At 49.8% G+C, this 23,907-nt stretch overlaps 1 protein-coding gene across 2 annotated transcripts in view; it reads right to left on the bottom strand.

Moving 5' to 3' along the window:
• Positions 1 to 18,817, bottom strand: part of ACAP1 (ArfGAP with coiled-coil, ankyrin repeat and PH domains 1) — a 268,373-nt gene extending 249,556 nt beyond the window's left edge. For both annotated transcript variants that reach the window (XM_069767645.1, XM_069767646.1), the window contains exon 1: positions 18,699 to 18,817. In XM_069767645.1, the coding sequence (XP_069623746.1) occupies positions 18,699 to 18,751 (53 nt within the window). In that variant the 5' untranslated portion in view covers positions 18,752 to 18,817. The remainder of the gene's footprint in view (positions 1 to 18,698) is intronic.
• Positions 18,818 to 23,907: the final 5,090 nt, after the last annotated feature.

Genomic DNA, 23,907 nt, shown 5'->3' with positions numbered 1-23,907 from the left:
ACTTCAACTCCCCTTGGTTGACCAATTAAGGATGACCTTTCCATTTAAATGGCGTTTTGACTTCCTCACTTACCTGGGTATCAAAATTACAAGCAAAACGTCTAAACTGTTTGAGGCCAACTTTGTGCCAACCCTACAAAAAACAAACTCGGACTTAGAGAAATGGCACAGGCTCCAATTGTCTTGGCTGGGTAGGATCAATGCAGTTAAGATGGACCTCCTGCCTCGCCTCTTATATTTTTTTCAAACAATTCCCCTATACCTACCAGCTTCCTTCTTTTCCCGCCTCAAACAAATAATTACTCGTTTTATTTGGTCTCATAATCGGGCGCGTATTTCATATACATTATTAAGCAGATCTAAACTGACAGGTGGATTGGGTCTCCCAGATCTATAGTTATGCATCAATAGGAACATGTAACATGGACCTTTATCACAGTAAAAATAGTAAAAAGTGGGTAAACCTAGAAAACGATCTTAATGGATGCGACTCCCAAGTTGTTCTTTGGACCGGAGGTGAGGGGGTGGGACCAGGCGTCTACTTACCCTTCCTCACACAAAACATATTGCTTCTTATTAAAAACAGAAACAAAGACCTTCAGATTACAACTATCCCGGGCCGACTGATTCCAATCTATGACAATCCTGCTTTTCCGGCGGGGCTAAATAAAGAGATACAAGAGAAAAGATTCCAAACCCATCATCCACGACTAGGGTTGAGCGAAACGGATCGTTCATTTTCAAAAGTCGCCGACTTTTGGCACAGTCGGGTTTCATGAAACCCGATCCGACCCCTGTGTGGGGTCGGCCATGCGGTACGCGACTTTCGCGCCAAAGTCGCGTTTCAATGACGCGAAAAGCGCCATTTCTCAGCAAATGAAGGTGAACGCAGAGTGTGGGCAGCGTGATGACATAGGTCCTGGTCCCCACCATCTTAGAGAAGGGCATTGCAGTGATTGGCTTGCTGTCTGCGGCGTCACAGGGGCTATAAAGGGGCGTTCCCACCGACCGCCATCTTACTGCTGCTGATCTGAGCTTAGGGAGAGGTTGCTGCCGCTTCGTCAGAAGCAGGGATAGCGTTAGGCAGGGTACATTAACCACCAAACCGCTTGTGCTGTAGCGATTTCCACTGCCCAACACCACCTTCGGTGTGCAGGGACAGTGGAAGCTACATTTTTTTTTTTTCCCCTCAGCGCTGTAGCTCATTGGGCTGCCCTAGAAGGCTCCCTGATAGCTGCATTGCTGTGTGTACGCCGCTGTGCAAACCAACTGCTTTTTTCAAAGCACAAATCCTCTTGTTCCTTCCTTTCTGCACAGCTATCTTTTTTGTTTGTCCACACTTTTTATTTCATTTGTGCATCAGTCCACTCCTTATTGCTGCCTGCCATACCTGGCTGAGATTACTGCAGGGAGATAGTAATTGAAGGACACTCCCTGTTTTATTTTTTTTTTTTGTGGGAGATTAAGATTGACATTTCTGCTAGAGTGCCATCCCTGTCTGTGCCATCTCTCAGTCAGTGGGCCATAGAAAGCCTATTTATTTTTTTGCTTGATTTGGGTTCTAAATTCTACCTGAAAAAATCACTACATCAATCAGTGGGAGATAAATATTGGCCTCTGGGCTTGTGTGCCACTCCTGACTCCTGTGTGTGCCATCTCTCACTCAGTGGGCCATAGAAAGCCTTTTTTTTGTTTTTTTATTTGGTTTCTAAATTCTTCCTGAAAAAATCTTTTTTTTTTTATTTTGTTTCTAAAGTCTCCCTGAAAAAAAATAAATAAATAAAACAGTGGGAGATTAATATTGCCCTTTCTGCTTGTGTGCCAGTCTTGACTCCTGGGTGTGCCATCTCTCTCTCTCTCTCTCAAATTGTGGGCCATAGAAAGCCTATTTTTTTTTTTGCTTGATTTGGGTTCCAAAATCTACCTGAAAAAATCAGTACATCAATCAGTGGGAGAAAAATATTGGCCTCTGGGCTTGTGTGCCACTCCTGACTCCTGTGTGTGCCATCTCTCACTCAGTGGGCCATAGAAAGCCTTTTTTTTGTTATTTTATTTGGTTTCTAAATTCTTCCTGAAAAAATCTTTTTTTTTAATTTTGTTTCTAAAAGTCTCCCTGAAAAAAAAAAAATAAATAAAACAGTGGGAGATTAATATTGACATTTGTGCTTGAGTGACAGTCCTGCGTGTGTGGCATCTCTGTGATTTGGTGCCACAGAAAACAGAGTGTGTAACATTGTGCCTGATTTTCCTTGTGGTCTCACCAACCTGTAAAGGGATATTGAAATCATACTGAAGTTATAGCTCACCGTGTAAGTTGTTTGACAGCAACAAATGAAGTTACTTTGGTTAAGTTTTTAAAACAATGAGGAAGTCTGGTGGAAGAGGTCGTGGCCGGGGGCGTTCATTGTCAGCTGGTAATGATGGTAGTGGTAGTGGAGCATCAGGTGGTCATGGGAAAAAAAATATTCCACCTAAGTCTGGAGCTGTGGAGCCAGGTTCGTCGTCTGGCTACACAAGGCCTCGAACGCTCTCTTTTCTGGGAGTAGGAAAACCGCTTTTAAAGCCGGAGCAGCAACAGCAAGTTTTGGCTTATCTTGCAGACTCAGCCTCTAGCTCTTTTGCCTCCTCTTCTGAAACTGGTAAATGTAAAAGCAGCGCGTCGCTTGTGGATGTTCACGGTCAGGGACAAGTCGCTTCCTTGTCCTCTTCAGCAAAAACAACAACAAGAGAGAAGGATGCAGCAGGCGACACAACGGGTTACTCCATGGAGCTCTTTACACATACCGTCCCTGGCTTAGAAAGTGAAACAGTTAACAGTCCATGCCCATTACAAGTAGATTCTGACATGGAGTGCACTGATGCACAGCCACAGCCAGACTACTATGCTGGTCCTTTGACTCAGACCACAACATTGCCCTCTCAGGGTACTGATCCACAATCAGACCCTGATGAGACTATGTTGCCCCATCACGAACGCTATACCACCGACCGACACGGTGACACAGACGAAGTTGCACACGAGCTAGAAGAGGAGGTAATAGATGACCCAGTTTTTGACCCCGATTGGCAGCCATTGGGGGAACAGGGTGCAGGCGGCAGTAGTTCAGAAGCGGAGGTGGAGGAGGGGCCGCAGCAGGCATCAACATCGCAACAGGTTCCATCTGCCGGGCCCGTATCTGGCCCAAAACGCGTGTCAAAGCCAAAACCTGTTGGAGGACAGCGTGGCCATCCGGTTAAAGCTCAGTCTGCAATCCCTGAAAAGGGATCCGATGCTAGGAAGAGTGCAGTCTGGTATTTTTTTAAACAACATCCAATTGATCAGCGCAAAGTCATCTGTCAAAAATGTTCAACTAGCTTAAGCAGAGGTCAGAATCTGAAAAGTCTCAATACAAGTTGCATGCATAGACATTTAACCACCATACATTTTCAAGCCTGGACTAACTACCAAACGTCCCTTAAGGTTGTAGCACCCTCGGCCAATGAAGCTAGTCAGCAACGCAACATCCCTTCCGTCACTGTAAGGCCACCATTTTCCGCACCACCGGCAGTATCTGTGCAGGTTTCTTTGCCAGCCAAAAGCAGTCAGGGTCAGGGAATCACCAGTTTTGTAGGAGGAAATATTGCATCTAGGGCACCGGCGGAAACAATACCGTCTCCAACCGTCTCTCAGTCTGCCATGTCCACCGGCACACCCGCTAGTTCCACGATCTCCAGCTCTCCAGTCCAGCTCACCCTACATGAGACTCTGATTAGAAAAAGGAAGTACTTATCCTCGCATCCGCGTACACAGGGTTTGAACGCCCACATAGCTAGACTAATCTCGTTAGAGATGATGCCCTACCGGTTAGTTGAAAGTGAAGCTTTCAAAGCCCTGATGGAATACGCTGAACCACGCTACGAGCTACCCAGTCGACACTTTTTTTTCCAGAAAAGCCATCCCAGCCCTGCACCAGCATGTTAAACAGCGCATCGTCCATGCACTCAGGCAATCTGTGAGTACAAAGGTGCACCTGACTACAGATGCATGGACCAGTAGGCATGGCCAGGGACGTTACGTGTCCATCACGGCACACTGGGTGAATGTGGTGGATGCAGGGTCCACAGGGGACATCAATTTCGGGACACTTGTGCCTAGCCCACGGTCTAGGAAACAGTTGGCTGTAGGCGTTCGCACCCCCTCCTCCTCGTCCTCCTGCAGAAGCGACAGCTCTTCCACAGACCGCAGTCGGCCAACCACTCCATCGGCAGCTGAACTGTTGCACACCAGTTGTCCCATTATGGGCCAGCTACTGGCAAGCGTCAGCAGGCTGTATTGGCTATGATGTGTTTGGGTGACAACAGACACCGCGGAAGTTCTGTTCGAGTTCTTGCAACAAGAAACGCAGTCGTGGCTGGGCACAGTAGATCTTGAGGCAGGCAAGGTAGTGAGTGATAATGGAAGGAATTTCATGGCTGCCATCTCCCTTTCCCAACTGAAACACATTCCTTGCCTGGCTCACACCTTAAACCTGGTGGTGCAGTGCTTATTGAAAACTTATCCTGGGTTCTCCGACCTGCTCCTCAAAGTGCGTGGACTTTGCTCACATATCCGACGTTCGCCTGTACACTCCAGCCGTATGCAGACCTATCAGCGTTCTTTGAACCTTCCCCAGCATCGCCTAATCATAGACGTTGCAACAAGGTGGAACTCAACACTGCACATGCTTCAGAGACTGTGCGAACAGAGGCGGGCTGTTATGTTTTTGTGGGAGGATACACATACACGGGCAGGCAGTAGGATGGCAGACATGGAGTTGTCAGGTGTGCAGTGGTCGAAGATTCAAGACATGTGTCAAGTCCTTCAGTGTTTTGAGGAATGCACACGGCTGGTTAGTGCAGACAACGCCATAATAAGCATGAGCATCCCCCTAATGCGTCTGCTGATGCAAAGTTTGACGCACATAAAGGATCAGGCGTCTGCACCAGAGGAAGAGGAAAGCCTTGATGACAGTCAGCCATTGTCTGGTCAGGGCAGTGTACAGGACGAGGTAGCAGGCGAAGAGGAGGTGGAGGACGAGGAGGATGATGGGGATGAGTATATTTTTAATGAGGAAGCTTTCCCGGGGGCACTGGAAATTGGTTGCGTGGCAAGGCCGGGTTCTGGTTTTTTGAGGGACACAAGTGACGTAGATTTGCCTGAAACTGCCCCTCAACCAATCACAACCGTAGATTTGACAACTGGAACTTTGGCCCACATGGCGGATTATGCCTTACATATCCTCAAAAGGGACACACGCATTACTAAAATGATGAACGATGACGATTACTGGTTGGCCTGCCTCCTTGATCCTCGCTATAAAGGCAAATTGCAAAATATTATGCCACATGAGAACTTGGAACTAATATTAGCAACCAAACAATCAACTCTTGTTGACCGTTTGCTTCAGGCATTCCCAGCACACAGCGCACGTGATCGTTCTCACACGAGCTCCAGGGGGCAGCAGACCAGGAGTGTTAGGGGTGCACACATCAGAAGTGGCGTTGGACAGAGGGGTTTTCTGACCAGGTTGTGGAGTGATTTTGCTATGACCGCAGACAGGACAGGTACTGCAGCATCAATTCAAAGTGACAGGAGACAACATTTGTCCAGTATGGTTACTAACTATTTTTCATCCCTTATCGATGTTCTCCCTCAACCGTCATTCCCATTTGATTACTGGGCATCCAAATTAGACACCTGGCCAGAATTGGCCGAATATGCATTGCAGGAGCTTGCTTGCCCGGCAGCTAGTGTCCTATCAGAAAGAGTATTCAGTGCTGCAGGTTCAATACTGACCGAAAAAAGGACTCGTCTGGCTACACAAAATGTTGATGATCTAACATTCATTAAAATGAACCACAACTGGATTTCGAATTCTTTTGCCCCACCTTGCCCGGCAGACACCTAGCTTTCCTACGAAAAGCTCTTGCGTGTGGACTACTGTGAATTACTTTTCGAATGTCTAATTTGCTGCAGCTGATTGTCCATCATACGACATGTTTACACCTCCCTAAATGGCCAAACTCCCCACACGGGGCCGTGGTATCGCGACTTGGCGCAAGCACCCGTGAGAGTGCTGTTTGTCTGAAGAGGTGGGTGTGCCCGCTTTTGGTCGACGGCACTGCCACTGGGTCCCTCATAGTACAATAAAGTGTCTCTGGCGGTGGTGGTGCGCACCCAACGTCAGACACACTGTTGTAACATGAGGGGCCCTGGGCCTGTACCGCCGGCCACAAGAGAGTTCACCCAACCCCAGGTCAAACATTGCTCTACCACTTCCACAGTTATGTCTCACACTTCCACCAATGTTTAGTCTATGCGCTGACATCCTTCCATTCCTGCCACTGACAATACCATTGTGTTGACATGTATGATGGTACTTAACATAGTCAGGGGCAGTGTCCTCTATTTACCACAGTAAATACTTTGCACTAAATTAGTAGGTCTGAAACTACGCAGAGGATCCCACCCCTGAACCTAATGATTGCACCCTTTAGTGTTTTCGTTTTGTTTTAATGCGAGACATTCACATTTATTTATTGTTTCGGACTACTAACTGGCAGACACTCATTACAATCGGCCTCCGCTGACCAGACCACTGCTGCCCGTCTACCCCTGGAACCAATTTTAAATTGCCTACAGCCAGCCCATTTTATTATGTTAGGCCTTCGAAGCCTGTCTGCGGCCCTTTCTTTCAATTACTACTACACTGACCTGTCTACTGCTGCCCGTGTACTCCTGGAACTAATTATAAAGTGCCTACAGCCTGTCCAATTTTATTATGTTAGGCCTTCGAAGCCTGTCTGCGGTCCCTCCTTCCACTAGACCTCCACCCACCAGACCACTGCTGCCCGTGTACCCCTGGAACCAATTTTAAATTGCCAACAGCCCTATTTTTTTATGTTAGGCCTTCGAAGCCTGTCTGCGGTCCCTCCTTCCACTAGGCCTCCACTGACCATTCTACTGCTGCCCGTGTACCCCTGGAACCAATTTTAAATTGCCAACAGCCCTATTTTGTTATGTTAGGCCTTCGAAGCCTGTCTGCGGTCCCTTCTTTCTACTACTACTACACTGACCAGACCATTGCTGCCCGTGTACCCCTGGAACCAAATTTAAATTGCCTACAGCCAGCCCAATTTTTTTTATGTTAGGCCTTCGAAGCCTGTCTGCGGTCCCTCCTTCCACTAGGCCTCCACTGACCATTCTACTGCTGCCCGTGTACCCCTGGAACCAATTTTAAATTGCCTACAGCCCAATTTTTTATGTTAGGCCTTCGAAGCCTGTCTGCGGTCCCTCCTTCCACTAGGCCTCCACTGACCATTCTACTGCTGCCCGTGTACCCCTGGAACCAATTTTAAATTGCCTACAGCCCAATTTTTTATGTTAGGCCTTCGAAGCCTGTCTGCGGTCCCTCCTTCCACTAAGCCTCCACTGACCATTCTACTGCTGCCCGTGTACCCCTGGAACCAATTTTAAATTGCCAACAGCCCTATTTTGTTATGTTAGGCCTTCGAAGCCTGTCTGCGGTCCCTTCTTTCTACTACTACTACACTGACCAGACCATTGCTGCCCGTGTACCCCTGGAACCAAATTTAAATTGCCTACAGCCAGCCCAATTTTTTTATGTTAGGCCTTCGAAGCCTGTCTGCGGTCCCTCCTTCCACTAGGCCTCCACTGACCATTCTACTGCTGCCCGTGTACCCCTGGAACCAATTTTAAATTGCCTACAGCCCAATTTTTTATGTTAGGCCTTCGAAGCCTGTCTGCGGTCCCTCCTTCCACTAGGCCTCCACTGACCATTCTACTGCTGCCCGTGTACCCCTGGAACCAATTTTAAATTGCCTACAGCCCAATTTTTTATGTTAGGCCTTCGAAGCCTGTCTGCGGTCCCTCCTTCCACTAGGCCTCCACTGACCATTCTACTGCTGCCCGTGTACCCCTGGAACCAATTTTATATTGCCAACAGCCCTATTTTGTTATGTTAGGCCTTCGAAGCCTGTCTGCGGTCCCTTCTTTCTACTACTACTACACTGACCAGACCATTGCTGCCCGTGTACCCCTGGAAGCAATTTTAAATTGCCAACAGCCCTATTTTGTTATATTAGGCCTTCGAAGCCTGTCTGCGGTCCCTTCTTTCTACTACTCCTACACTGACCAGACCACTGCTGCCCGTGTACCCCTGGAACCTATTTTTTATTGCATAGAGCATCCTTTTTTTAATAGTAGGCGTACAAAGTCTGTCTGCGGTCCACTATTGAAATTGTCCTCCACTGCCCAGAGCAATGCTGCCTGTGTACCCCTGTAACCTTTTTTAAGCTGCAGTGAGCCACAATTTTTGGTTTAAGGCCTACTACCTGTGTCTGTCTGCGCCACTCAATTCAGCTGTGTTCCTTTGAAAAAAGCTGAGCGTCAATAGTCTTGTTTTCAGCCTCTAGGAATTTTAAAACTGCATTTGGGGTACAACTTTGGTAGGGCCTACTAACGGTGTCTGCCGCCCCAAGGTGTGCCCCAGGTTTCGTCCACATTGCTTCGGTCTTCCGACTCTCGTTTAGTAGTTGTAGAAAACTACACTGCATTAGGCCTACAAATTGGGTATGGGGTGTAGAGAGATGGTGTGTTCCACTCCAAGGTGTTCCCCAGGTTTCCTCGCCATTGCTTCGATCTTAATGCTCTCGTTTAGTAGTTGTTGGAAACTACACTGCATTAGGCCTACAAATTGGGTATGGGGTGTAGAGAGATGGTGAGTTCCACTCCAAGGTGTTCCCCAGGTTTCCTCGCCATTGCTTCGATCTTAATGCTCTTGTTTAGTAGTTGTTGGAAACTACGCTGCATTAGGCCTACAAATTGGGTATGGGGTGTAGAGAGATGGTGTGTTGCACTCCAAGGTGTTCCCCAGGTTTCGTCCACATTGCTTCGATCTTAATGCTCTCGTTTAGTAGTTGTTGGAAACTACACTGCATTAGGCCTACAAATTGTGTATGGGGTGTAGAGAGATGGTGTGTTCCACTCCAAGGTGTTCCCCAGGTTTCCTCGCCATTGCTTCGATCTTAATGCTCTCGTTTAGTAGTTGTTGGAAACTACGCTGCATTAGGCCTACAAAATGGGTATGGGGTGTAGAGAGATGGTGTGTTCCACTCCAAGGTGTTCCCCAGGTTTCCTCGCCAATGCTTCGATCTTAATGCTCTTGTTTAGTAGTTGTTGGAAACTACACTGCATTAGGCCTACAAATTGGGTATGGGGTGTAGAGACAGTGTGTTCCACTCCAAGGTGTTCTCCAGGTTGCCTTTCCTGAGCTTCTATCTTCAGGCTCTTGTTAAATAGTGGTTAAATGGAACAACTGCATTTGGCGTACTAGTTGGTTTGGGGCCTACTAACAGTGTCTGCCGCTCCTTGCTGTTCTCCTGGTTTCCTGTCCTGAAATTCCATTTTCAGGCTCTCATTAAGTAGTTGTTAATGTTAGACTGCATTTGGCCTACTAGTTGGGTTGGGGCCTACTATCGGTGTCTGCCACTCCTTGCTGTTCTCCTCCACTAAACAAAGCTGTGCCGCCTGTTTACTACGGTTGCCAATTTTGAACTGCATTTCGACTACTTACTGATTTGGGCCTACTCTTTGTGTCAGCCTCTCATTCCAGTTGTCCTCCACTGCAATGCCCCCTGGTTAGTCCTGTGTTACCAATTTTGAACTGCATTTAGCCCACTTTATTCTTTGGGCCTATATCTGTGTTTCCTCCTCATCCTGCCCATTGCCCAGCCAGTGATAGATGAGTCTGCTGGTACATTGACCCATAACGCAAAATTCCCCGTGCACGCTACACAGCAAGATTGTGACCCTGCTGAAAGTCAGGTCCCCCTTCCCGCATACCATACCACCTTACACGGGGACAAAGAGGAAGGTGCAGATGAAAGTGCAGGTTCCTTCATCAGGTGGGGGGAGGAATACTAGTTGGCGACGTCACTGGCACAGGGCCTCTCATAGTACGCAAAAGTGTTGCTGCCGGTGGGAGGCGCCCCCGCCGTGCAAACACACCGCTGTACTTTGAGGGGCCCTGTGCCAGTGCCAATGCCAACGAATGGGCCCCCCTGCTTGCTCAGGATCACAGCACTTGCAAAGTTGAAATACTTACCTCTCCCTGCTCCACTGCCGTGACGTGGTCCAGATTTACTGGGCCCACTAATTACTTGAACCAGCCCTACCCCCCACAACTTTAGCCAAATGACCCCCAATTTCCAATGCCTTACTATTATTATAAGGTAAATTACGATTGACAAGCTTCTTTAACAAGAATGGATGTTTTTGCCATTAAAATGGGCAGTGTAGGTGTTTTCCTGGCCTCCACTCACTGCCGACTATGCTCCCCCATTGACTTGCATTGGGTTTCGTGTTTCGGGCGATACCCGACTTTTCGCGATAATCGGCCGATTCCACTCGACTCGACTTCTCAGATAGTTGGGTTTCGCGAAACACGACTCGACTCTAAAAAGGTCAAGGTCGCTCAACCCTATCCACGACTATTTAAAGGAAACCGGGATGAAGTCCCTTTGGGAATTATTCCCAGAGGAGGAATCACACTTTGTTGATTGGTTCTTCTATGAACAACTAAAAAGTTATATCCACACAATTTCTAAACAAACCAATATCAGCAGGCCGCTAACTTCCTTTGAGATGCTTTGCATGTCAACAAGCCCCCCGGATCATACTGTCTCGCTGCTATATAAAATCTTCCAAGAGGGGAGGGCTCCGCTGCAGGGTTGGCCAATGTTTTTCTCGAAATGGGAGGGCGATCTGGGAAGGCCCTTGTCATCCGAAGATAGGGGAAAAATTCTTCTCTTCTCATCCAGATCGTCATTATGCGCGATATCACAGGAGAGGAGCTATAAGATTCTAGCAAGATGGTATAGATACCCCGCCATGGTGCATGCGGTGTTCCCCACGACCCCTGACACGTGTTGGAGATGCTTAAAGGAAATAGGCTCCTACATGCATATCTGGTGGGACTGCCCCCCCATAAGGGATTTGTGGTTGGCTGTCTTTGAACTTCATAACAGGTTGTCTATCACACAGATCCAACCTTCACCAAGTATAGCATTGTTGTCTTTGTGTGACTTGTCGATATCTCGGTTCAAGAGGGGCATCCTCAGACACTTTCTTACCGCAGTCAGAAATCTAATCCCTCGTTTTTGGAAACAAGAAAAATTTCCTTCCCGTGCGGAATTTGTGGCAGAACTTAATAACATCTATAGAATGGAGCAGCTGATAAATCAGTCCCCAGGTAACGCAGAAAAAACCTACAGCACATGGGCTCCCTGGATCGCTTTTAGGGAAACCCCTGAACTAGATCTCTGGATTTCCAGAACTTGACGCATTATGTAGCTCATTTTTGTGTACTCCCGGGCCGTTTCTCGGCCTGCGCCCAGGCCGCCAGAGCGGGATGGCAGTCACACTCCTTCCCCGCATTCCCCATACCCCCATCCATCCCTCTCCTCTTCTTTCTACCCCCCTTTCTTTCCAGTGGCGTAGGAAGGGGGGTGCGGGGGGGGCGGTCCGCCCCGGGCGGCACAATGCTGGGGGCGGCCGGCGCTGCAGGAGAAGAAGATTATAAAAAAAAAAAAAAAGACGCCCCTTTAAATCTTCGTGCGGCGCCGTCCGCCGCCACGACCAGGGCCAGCTCCCCCCACCCCCGGGTCCCGCCCCCCGCTCTAATACTCACCTCTCCTGGTTCCTGCGGCTTCAGCCTCCTCTGTCTCTGCGACGTCTCAGAGCAGAGGGCGCGATGACGTCACTACTGTGCGCGCCGCTCTGCCTCTCTGTCCTGAGCGTCGCAGAGCCGGAGAGACGCTGACTGCACCGGACCTGCGCTGGGAACGGGAGAGGTGAGGATTTTACTTTTTTTTTTTTTTTCTTTATGTCTGACTGTCTGGGGCTGGGGCAATGCTGGAGACCATGGGGCAGATTGCTGGACACACTGGGGCAATACAGGAGACCATGGGGCAGATTGCTGGACACACTGGGGCAATACAGGAGACTATGGGGCAGATTGCTGGACACACTGGGGCAATACAGGAGACCATGGGTCAGATTGCTGGACACACTGGGGCAATACAGGAGACCATGGGGCAGATTGCTGGACACACTGGGGCAATACAGGAGACTATGGGGCAGATTGCTGGACACACTGGGGCAATACTGGAGACCATGGGGCAGAATGCTGGACACACTGGGGCAATACTGGAGACCATGGGGCAGAATGCTGGACACACTGGGGCAATACTGGAGACCATGGGGCAGAATGCTGGACACACTGGGGCAATACAGGAGACCATGGGGCAGATTGCTGGACACACTGGGGCAATACAGGAGACTATGGGGCAGATTGCTGGACACACTGGGGCAATACAGGAGACCATGGGGCAGATTGCTGGACACACTGGGGCAATACAGGAGACCATGGGGCAGATTGCTGGACACACTGGGGCAATACAGGAGACTATGGGGCAGATTGCTGGACACACTGGGGCAATACTGGAGACCATGGGGCAGAATGCTGGACACACTGGGGCAATACTGGAGACCATGGGGCAGAATGCTGGACACACTGGGGCAATACTGGAGACCATGGGGCAGAATGCTGGACACACTGGGGCAATACTGGAGACCATGGGGCAGAATGCTGGACATACTGGGGCAATACTGGAGACCATGGGGCAGATTGCTGGACACACCGGGGCAATACTGGAGACCATGGGGCAGAATGCTGGACACACTGGGGCAATACAGGAGACCATGGGGCAGATTGCTGGACACACTGGGGCAATACTGGAGACCATGGGGCAGAATGCTGGACACACTGGGGCAGTACAGGAGACTATGGGGCAGAATGCTGGACACACTGAATACTGGAGACCATGGGGCAGATTTCAGGACACATTGAGGCAATGCTGGAGACCCTGGGGCAGACTTCTGGACATACTGGGGCAATACTGGAGACCATGGGGCAGATTGCTGGACACACCGGGGCAATACTGGAGACCATGGGGCAGAATGCTGGACACACTGGGGCAATACAGGAGACCCTGGGGCAGATTGCTGGACACACTGGGGCAATACTGGAGACCCTGGAGCAGATTTCTGGACACATTGAGGCAATGCTGGAGACCCTGGGGCAGACTTCTGGACACACTGGGGCAGACTTCTGGACACACTGGGGCAATGCTGGACACTGGGGCAGATTGCTGGACACACTGGGGGTAATATACTGGACACACTGGGGCAATGCTGGACACTGGGGGTAATATGCTGGACACACTGGGGCAGACTGCTGGACACACTGGGGAAAGGCTGGACACTGGGGCAGATTGCTGGACACACTGAGGGCAGATTGCTGGACACACTGGGGGTAATATGCTGGACATACTGGGGCAGATTGCTGGACACACTGGGGGTAATATGCTGGACACACTGGGGCAGATTGCTGGACAACATGGGGGTAATATGCTGGACACACTGGGGCAGATTGCTGGACAACATGGGGGTAATATGCTGGACACACTGGGGGCAGGACTTGAGGCATGGGCAGAATGTAGATACGGGGCATGATTGGAGACACGGGGCAGGATTGGATCATGGGGCAGGACGGATACGATGGAGGCTGGTGGGGCAGGATGGGGAGATCATATGGGGTAGAATGGATACTCATGAGGGCAGGATGCGAGAACATATGGCTGGAGCCAGGAATGAGAAACGGGGCTAATTAAGGGATATTATTACTGCAGTGATGTATTTATTTTATTTTTTGAGTATACTGTTTTAAATGGGGGGGCGGTCCTGTTACTGTGCAGAGTGATCACCTTTTTTTCTTCATGTGATGTAATGTAGAAGTTGTGAAAAATTAAGTAATGTGTTCTGCAAGCGGAGCTCGAGATAACTGTGTTATTTCCTGCAGAAACGAGTCCTGGCTGGAAGGAATGATGGCGGTCTGTGCTGGATGAAAGATGAAGGACTTCACCTAGAGACGTCACTGGTGAGTCAGTGTTACCTATACACTGACACTATACACTGTATACTATATAGAGGTCCTGTGTACAATGTCACCAGTGATCTCTGTATTACCTCTACACACACTGCATACTAAGTACAGATCTCCTGTGAATACTGGCACTTATGGTGATAGTATTGTGGTTTTTTTTTATTACTGATCAGTATTGTAGTATTCAGTCACTATGTGGTGGTAATATGTGGTCTGGAAATGGTGTTGTGGTATTTGTCCCTTGTATGTAGTATTATTCGGTCACTGTGGCCTGGTCATGGTGTGGTGGTATTAAGTCACAGGTGTGGCATGTGGGGGTGACACCATTAGGCCCAGTTTAAGTTCTACAAAACAGGAAAACCATTTTTGGTAACCTTTGTGTGTATTGAGCTGGGGGGGGGGGGGGGCGCCAAACTCGGGATCAGCCCCGGGCGGCAAAAGCTCTAGCTACGCCTCTGTTTCTTTCCCTTATCTTACTTTCTTTGTTTGTCTTCCTCATACCCAGTTTGAATGTATATTGTACTTTCAAATGATTACACAGATATTTATTAATGGCTACCAACTATCCCTACTGTTTTTTTTATTGTTAACACTTCATAATCTCGAGATAACCAACAACATTATTAACCAGAAAGTTAAATTATAAGACTTAAATGTTGTAACAATGTTTCACTTGATTGACTTGTAACCACTGCCTATCATTGCACGGATTTACTAGTTTGTATTATTTACCTTTATTCTTTATTGCTGTGACCAATAAAACTGATTTATACAAAAAAATAGTTGCATCGTTAACCTGCCTAGCTGATTATTACAACCCACAACCTCAGATCTTCACAGTCACTAAGAAGTATCCGGCTAAGTTTGGTGGGTGGAGATACAGCAGAAAGTAAGAAGGAGCTGTCAGTGGACTGTGACTTAGTCATAGATGAAGAGGAAATGTCAAGACAAGTGGAGATTCATAAGCAGGGAGGAGGTCCACTGAGGAGTGGTCAGCCTCGGTGGGTGGATAGAGATTAATCAGCAAGGAGTGGAGACACTGAGGTGCGGTCAGCCTGGCTAGGTGGGAAGAGAATCATGAGCAAAGACGAGGGACACTGAGGAGCTGTCAGACCGGCTGGGTGGGCAGCAAGTAGGAGGGACACTGAAGAGCAGTCAGCCCAGGAGATGTTTGTACGTAGGCTCCCTGACTGAGCACTCCACCCATCAGCCTGTGGTGGTTTTATTTGCAGCAGGATCCTATATACCCGGTTTGATTCATACGTCTTTCGCAAAGAACAACCTGCCCAATTCCAGCCTTGCTGAAGCATCCCTAGATCATCACCAATCCTCCACCAAATTTCACAGTGGATGCAGGACACTATGGCTTGTACGCCTCTCCAGGTCTCCGTCTAACCATTAGACGACCAGGTGTTGATCTGGGGAGGCTTCAGCAAGGCTGGAATTGGGCAGGTTGTTCTTTGCGAAAGACGAATAAATCAAGCCGCATACAAGGTTATCCTGGAAAAACAGTTGATTCCTTCTGCTCAGGCAATGTTCCCCAACTCTGAGGACTGGTTTTTCCAGCAGGACCATACGCCATGCCACACAGCTAGGTCAATCAAGGTGTGGATGAAGGACCATCACATCAAATCCGTCATGGCCGCCCAATCTCCAGACCTGAACCCCACTGAAAACCTCTGGAATGTAATCAGGAGGAAGATGCCACAAGCCATCAAAGAACTGATTACGTTATTGTACCAGGAGTGGCATAAGGTCACCCAGGAGCCGTGTGAGAGACTGGTGGAAAGCTGCCGAGACGCAGGAAAGCTGGGATTAACAATCATGGTTATTCCACAATATATTAATTTCTGAACTCTTCCTGAGGTAAAACATTAGTATTGTTGTTTCTAAATGATTATGAACCTGTTTTTCTGCATTATTTGAGGTCTACAATGCATTTTTTTGTTATTTTGACCATTTCTCATTTTCAGAAAACAAATACAAAATGTATTGCTTGGAACTTCGGAGACATGTGGTCAGTAGTTTATAGAATAAAAGAACAATTTACATTTTACTCAAAAATATACCTATAAAGAGAAGAATCACACAGACAACATTTTGCAGTGGTCTCTTCATTTTTGCCAGAGCGGTATACTGTTGTTCTTGGGATAACTCTGTTGTTGAAGACAGATCCTTCTCTCTATTAGGTTTTGTCCCAATAACTGGGTCCTTACATCAAGTGACCTTTTCGCTCTAAAACAAGGAGTCTTGTTGGCACTATAATTTTATTACTTGTTAATTTGATTAAAAATTCTGCTTTATTAAATCTCACATTATTGCTATTGGGCAGAGAATCATCAACAGAGAGGAGGGACAGTCACGACTCTGTTGTCATGTGACCCGGGACCGGGGGGCTCCTTCCCTGTCCCTAACACTAGGGGTGCCATAGCTCACCCTGTTTCCTGAATTATTTCTGATGGTGAAGACACCCAGAACATGTACCTTGCCTTAGCTCTTGAATCTGCCCTCAGTCTGTACCCTTCCCCCACTCAGAGAAGAGGGAAGTAGTAGGGTACCGTAACAAGGTAATACGAACAGGCATAAAGGAAAATACCAATCATACAAATATACTCACACATATAAGAGAGGAATGCACCAGGAAGTGGAGGATGGGGTAAAATAAAAGTAGGAGAAGAAAGGGACTTATCACACACTCAAAATCTCGGAACAGTCACAGATAAATCCACAAAACATCTTTTCCAACAACAACCAACAACAACCTCCAGCTATGCAGCATAAGCGCTAGAAGAAGGCTTTGACCTCCACCTGGATAAGGGGACTCCTAACTTGCCTCCAAGCCGGCTGGACCCTGCCTGCCCTGTGATCTGGTGCCCCGGACCCTGCCTGCCCTGTGATCTGGTGCCCCGGACCCTGCCTGCCCTGTGATCTGGTGCCCCGGACCCTGCCTGCCCTGTGATCTGGTGCCCCGGACCCTGCCTGTCCTGTGATCTGGTGCCCCGGACCCTGCCTGCCCTGTGATCTGGTGCCCCGGACCCTGCCTGCCCTGTGTTCTGGTGCCCCGGACCCTGCCTGCCCTGTGATCTGGTGCCCCGGACCATGCCTGCCCTGTGATCTGGTGCCCCGGACCATGCCTGCCCTGTGATCTGGTGCCCCGGACCCTGCCTGCCCTGTGATCTGGTGCCCCGGACCCTGCCTGCCCTGTGATCTGGTGCCCCGGACCCTGCCAGCCCTGTGATCTGGTGCCCCGGACCCTGCCTGCCCTGTGATCTGGTGCCCCGGACCCTGCCTGCCCTGTGATCTGGTGCCCCGGACCCTGCCTGCCCTGTGATCTGGTGCCCCGGACCCTGCCTGCCCTGTGATCTGGTGCCCCGGACCCTGCTTGCCCTGTGATCTGGTGCCCCGGACCCTGCCTGCCCTGTGATCTGGTGCCCCGGACCCTGCCAGCCCTGTGATCTGGTGCCCCGGACCCTGCCTGCCCTGTGATCTGGTGCCCCGGACCCTGCCTGCCCTGTGATCTGGTGCCCCGGACCCTGCCTGCCCTGTGATCTGGTGCCCTGGACTGTGGCTGCATGAAGTCTTCAGTAAACCAGGTAAAGAGACTCCAAACCTGTGTCCTCGTTCTTTACTGCGCCATTCATCATCTTCCATCTACACACCGGGAGCCCTGGGGACATACTTCACCTGTGGGAAGTTATACCATCTAGCTGCCATAACATCACCCCAGCGGACCCCTTAAAGCAGCGTCGGTCACCCTGACCGAATACCACAGGTGGAGTCACAAACAGTAGACTTTATTCGCCAAATCCCTTTAAAGACTTTCCCCCTTTTACATGGGCACCCAGGGCCACGGACAGGGTTACCGCCGTGACATCCCCGCGGGTGACTAACTGTTACAGGACAGCTGAGAGCCTTAGTGCAGGAAAGCTTCCTGGAGCTCTCAACTGAGCAGATTAACCCCTGCACTACTAAAATAAACCTGCACCGTTTAATGCAAAGGTGAAGTGCTTCTAATCAGCACCGGAGTAGGAGAAACAGACGCTGCGTTCTTCTGGCTCCTCTCGGTAAACGCATGACAGGGACATTGAGGAGCAGTCAGTCCAGTTGGGCGGCAGATTGATGAGATGAGCTCATTTATATCAGGGGAATGTCACAGTGAGTACAGCAGCCTCATCAGGTCGAATGTATGCAGCCTGTACTGTGAAATCTGATGAGAGCTTTGTGCCATCCTGGAGGGGTAGCTACAGTTATGGGGGATTGGGCTTGATAACTTGGCTCTTGCCTTCCCCAGTAATATTGTCAGAAGTGAATAGTTTTTATGCAGATAAGCTTCTGCTCTGTGACATCTGTGGTTTCCTCTTCTCACTTCCTGAATCAGAGCGGTGACACTGGGGGGGTATCCGAGCGCACCTTATACACAGAGCCGCACATTAACCCCTCATATGCCAGCCCCAAGCAAAAAGCCTAAGCCCCTCATCAGTGAGAAGAGATGAACAATGGGTAGCCTGAAGCACCACAAGTAACAGCCCTGAGCAGCGCTACTAAGGCTGGGAGGATGGAGGCACCAAGAGCCTCATACCTCAGCACCACTCTGTGCTTCAGCATTGCATGGACATGGCCCTGAGCACCGCACGCCCCAGGACCTCGCCTTACCTTGTGTGGGGAGAGTCTGTGAGACATTCCTGGAAGTCCAAGGTGACAGTCATGGCCAACAAAGGAGAGACCTAGCAACGATAACGGAGAGAACAGTGAGACTGCTGCTGTCAGGGAGGAAGAGACAGCAACTTCCCCAGGAAGGAAGAAGCATGAAAGAGACACCCCCAAGTGTGGAAGAGGCAGCACCGCGCAATCCAGACATAACCCTATAGCAGCCACGGACTGCGCTCATTATCAGCCACGGACTGGGCTCGTTATCAGCCACGGACTGCGCTCACTATCAGCCACGGACTGCGCTCATTATCAGACACTGACTGGGCTCGTTATCAGCCACCGACTGGGCTCGTTATCAGCCACTGACTGGAATCGTTATCAGCCACCGACTGGGCTCGTTATCAGCCACTGACTGGGCTCACTATCAGCCACTGACTGGAATCGTTATCAGCCACCGACTGGGCTCGTTATCAGCCACTGACTGGAATCGTTATCAGCCACCGACTGGGCTCGTTATAAGCCACTGACTGGGCTCACTATCAGCCACGGACTGCGCTCATTATCAGCCACGGACTGGGCTCGTTATCAGCCACCGACTGGGCTCACTATCAGCCACTGACTGGGCTCACTATCAGCCACGGACTGCGCTCATTATCAGACACTGACTGGGCTCGTTATCAACCAACAACTGGGCTCGTTATCAGCCACTGACTGGTCTCACTATCAGCCACTGACTGGGCTCACTATCAGCCACGGACTGCGCTCATTATCAGCCACGAACTGGGCTCGTTATCAGCCACCGACTGGGCTCACTATCAGCCACGGACTGCGCTCACTATCAGCCACGGACTGCGCTCATTATCAGACACTGACTGGGCTCGTTATCAGCCACCGACTGGGCTCGTTATCAGCCACTGACTGGGCTCACTATCAGCCACTGACTGGAATCGTTATCAGCCACCGACTGGGCTCGTTATCAGCCACTGACTGGGCTCACTATCAGCCACTGACTGGAATCGTTATCAGCCACCGACTGGGCTCGTTATAAGCCACTGACTGGGCTCACTATCAGCCACGGACTGCGCTCATTATCAGCCACGGACTGGGCTCGTTATCAGCCACCGACTGGGCTCACTATCAGCCACTGACTGGGCTCACTATCAGCCACGGACTGCGCTCGTTATCAGCCACCGATTGGGCTCACTATCAGCCACTGACTGGGCTCACTATCAGCCACTGACTGGAATCGTTATCAGCCACCGACTGGGTTCGTTATAAGCCACTGACTGGGCTCACTATCAGCCACGGACTGCGCTCATTATCAGCCACGGACTGGGCTCGTTATCAGCCACCGACTGGGCTCACTATCAGCCACTGACTGGGCTCACTATCAGCCACGGACTGCGCTCATTATCAGACACTGACTGGGCTCGTTATCAACCAACAACTGGGCTCGTTATCAGCCACTGACTGGTCTCACTATCAGCCACTGACTGGGCTCACTATCAGCCACGGACTGCGCTCATTATCAGCCACGAACTGGGCTCGTTATCAGCCACCGACTGGGCTCACTATCAGCCACGGACTGCGCTCATTATCAGTCACCGACTGGGCTCGTTATCAGCCACCGATTGGGCTCACTATCAGCCACCGACTGGAATCGTTATCAGCCACGGACTGGGCTCACTATCAGCCACGGACTGCGCTCATTATCAGCCATGGACTGGGCTCGTTATCAGCCATGGACTGGGCTCACTATCAGCCATGGACTGGGCTTGTTATCAGCCACCGACTGGGCTCACTATCAGCCACTGACTGGGCATACTATCAGCCACCGACTGGGCTCGTTATCAGCCACCGACTGGACTCACTATCAGCCACTGACTGGGCTCACTATCAGCCATGGACTGGGCTCACTATCAGCCACCGACTGGGTTCACTATCAGCCATGGACTGGGCTCGTTATCAGACACTGACTGGGCATACTATCAGCCACCGACTGGGCTCGTTATCAGCCACCGACTGGACTCACTATCAGCCACTGACTGGGCTCACTATCAGCCATGGACTGGGCTCACTATCAGCCACCGACTGGGCTCACTATCAGCCATGGACTGGGCTCGTTATCAGCCACCGACTGGACTCACTATCAGCCACTGACTGGACATACTATCAGCCACCAACTGGGCTCACTATCAGCCACTGACTGGGCTCACTGTCAGCCATCGACTGGAATCGTTATCAGCCACCGACTGGACATACTATCAGATACCAACTGGGCTCGTCATTAGCCACCGACTGTACTCGCTATTAGTCACTGACTAGACATACTATCAGCCACCGACTAGGCTTATTATCAGCCACCAACTCGGCTCATTATCAGCCACCGACTGGGCTCGTTTTCAGCCACCGACTGAGCTTGTTAAAGCCAGGGCCCAATTATAGTGGCAGGGACAGGAGCGGGTCCCAGTACGCCGTCCTGCCCCTTTATTGCCGCTTACGGTGTGATATCTGCGTTTACAAGTAACGTCCCGGGTCTATGTTCTACGTGGAACCTGACATCCTGGAGACCTAAGAATCACCTAGTCATCTGGGCATTCTTACCCTTCTTTTCCCTTAACCATCTCAGAGGGGCATGGTCTGACACAAGTTTGAACCTCCGGCCTAGTAGATAATACTTCAGCGTATTCATGGCTCATTTTATAGCCAGACACTCAATCTCCATGATGGCATAATTTTTCTTGTATGACGAGAGCTTCCTGCTCAGATATAGGATGGGATGCTCTTTCCCATTTACTTCCTGAGACACCACAGTTCCCAACACGACTTCTGAGGCATCCGTCTGGACCACAAATTCTTTGCTGAAGTCTGGGGCGACCAGAACCAGGTGTTTAGATAGAGCCTGTTTCAGCTCCTGGAAGGCCATCTCTGTGTCAGCAGTCCATTTAATTATAGTTGATTTCATGCCTTTAAGAAGATCCGTCAATGGTGCAGCGATTATGGTGAAACTTGGAATGAATCGCCGGTAATAGCACACAATTCTAAGAAATGCCCTCACTTGCTTCTTGGAAAGCGGATACGGCCACCTCTGAATCACCTCAATCTTCTTTATCTGAGGCTCGATTTTGCCCCTCCCAATGACATACCCTAAGTACTTGGCCTCTTCCTTCCCGAAGGCACTTTTTTTAATTTATGGTGAAACCCGCATTTCATAAAGCATCCAGAGCCGCCTGTTCCTTTGGTCTGCATTCCAAATGGCGCTCCTTCCCTTCCGAGCTCTGCCATGCACCTAAACGGTGGTTCCCCCCACATATGGGGCATCAGCGTACTCAGGACAAATAGGACAACAACTTTTGGGGTCCAATTTCTCCTGTTACCCTTGGGAAAATACAAAACTGGGGGCTAAAAAATAATTTTTGTGGAAAAAAAAGAATTTTTATTTTCACGGCTCTGCATTATAAACTTTAGTGAAACACTTGGGGGTTTAAAGCTCTCACAACACATCAAGATAAGTTCCTTAGGGGGTCTACTTTCCATAATGGTGTCGCTTGTGGGGGGTTTCAATGTTTAGGCACATCAGGGGCTGTCCAAACGCAACATGGCATCCCATCTCAATTCCTGTCAATTTTGCATTGAAAAGTCAAACGGCGCTCCTTCGCTTCCAAGCTCTGCCTGGTGCCCAAACAATGGTTTAAAGAGAACTGCAATTATACCGTATATAGATAACTGGATTTTTGGATTTGGTTCCCGGCTGTTGTAACCACACCGCTGTTATTTTGCACATGTTACAGAACCCCCAGCACCAAGAATATGTTATGCAGTATATATTATGTATAATAGGTTCCATGTGAAATGCACCAGTCCACAGGCTCTGCCCCTGGTCAGAGGGGACAAGATATTCTCCTTCTGACCTCCCCCACCTTTGTAATTCCCACAGTATATATCGGCAGGCTCTGGCCCCCTGCGGCTATTGTAATGTATGTCTGGCCTGCTTTTTCTATTGGCCTGCCCTGTGTATCTGTGTTATATATTCTGTGTGCTGTGAATAAAGTGTGTTCTTTTAGACTGGAAATACGTGGAGTAGCAGTCAGCTTTTATATGCTCTCACATAATCAAGGAATTCCAGCCAGCGTCCTTCATTCAGAATCCAGCAAAAGCAGAGTGGACCTCCTGAAACACGGGGTGGTACTGAAAGAGGTACCCCAGCTTGGTAGACCCCGTTACACTGGTAGCAGACAGCGGGATGTGATACCCCTTCTACAGGAGGAAAGGAATGAATGGAAGACAACTACCAGAAGTTAAAGAGGACTACATTAAAAGATCTGGTGGAAGCCCGAGGGTTAATCGCCAGCAACAAAACAAAAGCGGATTTGATAGCAGCCATCATGGAACACGACAGTGTAGCACCCCCCAATGTGAACGTGGAGGAGACTGAATTCCAGAGGGAGGTAAAGAACAAACTGGCGTTCTATGGCCCAAACCCTGCAGTAGAGATCATATGAGAGGTGATGGCTGATGTGCGTACTGATCTGAAGGAAGAGATGGCCGAGCGGACCAGGATAGAGCTAGCCAAGATGGAGATGGCAGAACGGACCAAAGTGGAGCTGGCCAAGATGGAGATGGCAGAGCGGAGAGAGGAGAGTCAGCGAGCAAGGGGAGCTCTGGCCTCCGACCAGGTACCTTCAACAGTAAGCCACAAAAAGATCCAGTATAATGCCTTCCGACAGTTGGGGGAGGCAGAGGAAGACATTGATGGCTTTCTGCAGGACTTTGAGCGGCAGTGTGCCCTTCATCAAGTGAAGCCGGAACGGGTTCAGATTCTGGCCAGCAAGCTGACAGGGAGGGCAGCGGACGCCTATCGCACGGTACCTGATGAGGACTGTATGGACTATGAGCGGATCAAAGAAGTGATCTTGGCCCGGTATGTGCTTACACCAGAGGCATACCGCCAAAAGTTCCGCGGACTTATAAAACGAGTAACTGATACCCACGCTGAATGGGCCTGTAAATTACGGAGGTCACTGCTACAGTGGGTACAAGGGAGCCAAGCAACCACTAAGGAGGACGTCCTCCAGCTCTTCTTGTTAGAACGATTCTTTAATGGACTAAACCCCGAGACACAGGAATGGCTTCGGGACAGGCGGCCAATGACTCTTGAGGAAGCCGCTCGTCTGGCCGATGAACATCATGACGCCAGGAGGCCTCAGTTGTC

This window comes from Ranitomeya imitator, chromosome 4, assembly GCF_032444005.1.
Source record: "Ranitomeya imitator isolate aRanImi1 chromosome 4, aRanImi1.pri, whole genome shotgun sequence".
Taxonomy (NCBI): Eukaryota; Metazoa; Chordata; class Amphibia; order Anura; family Dendrobatidae; genus Ranitomeya; species Ranitomeya imitator.
This window is presented reverse-complemented; position numbering and strand designations above follow the sequence as displayed.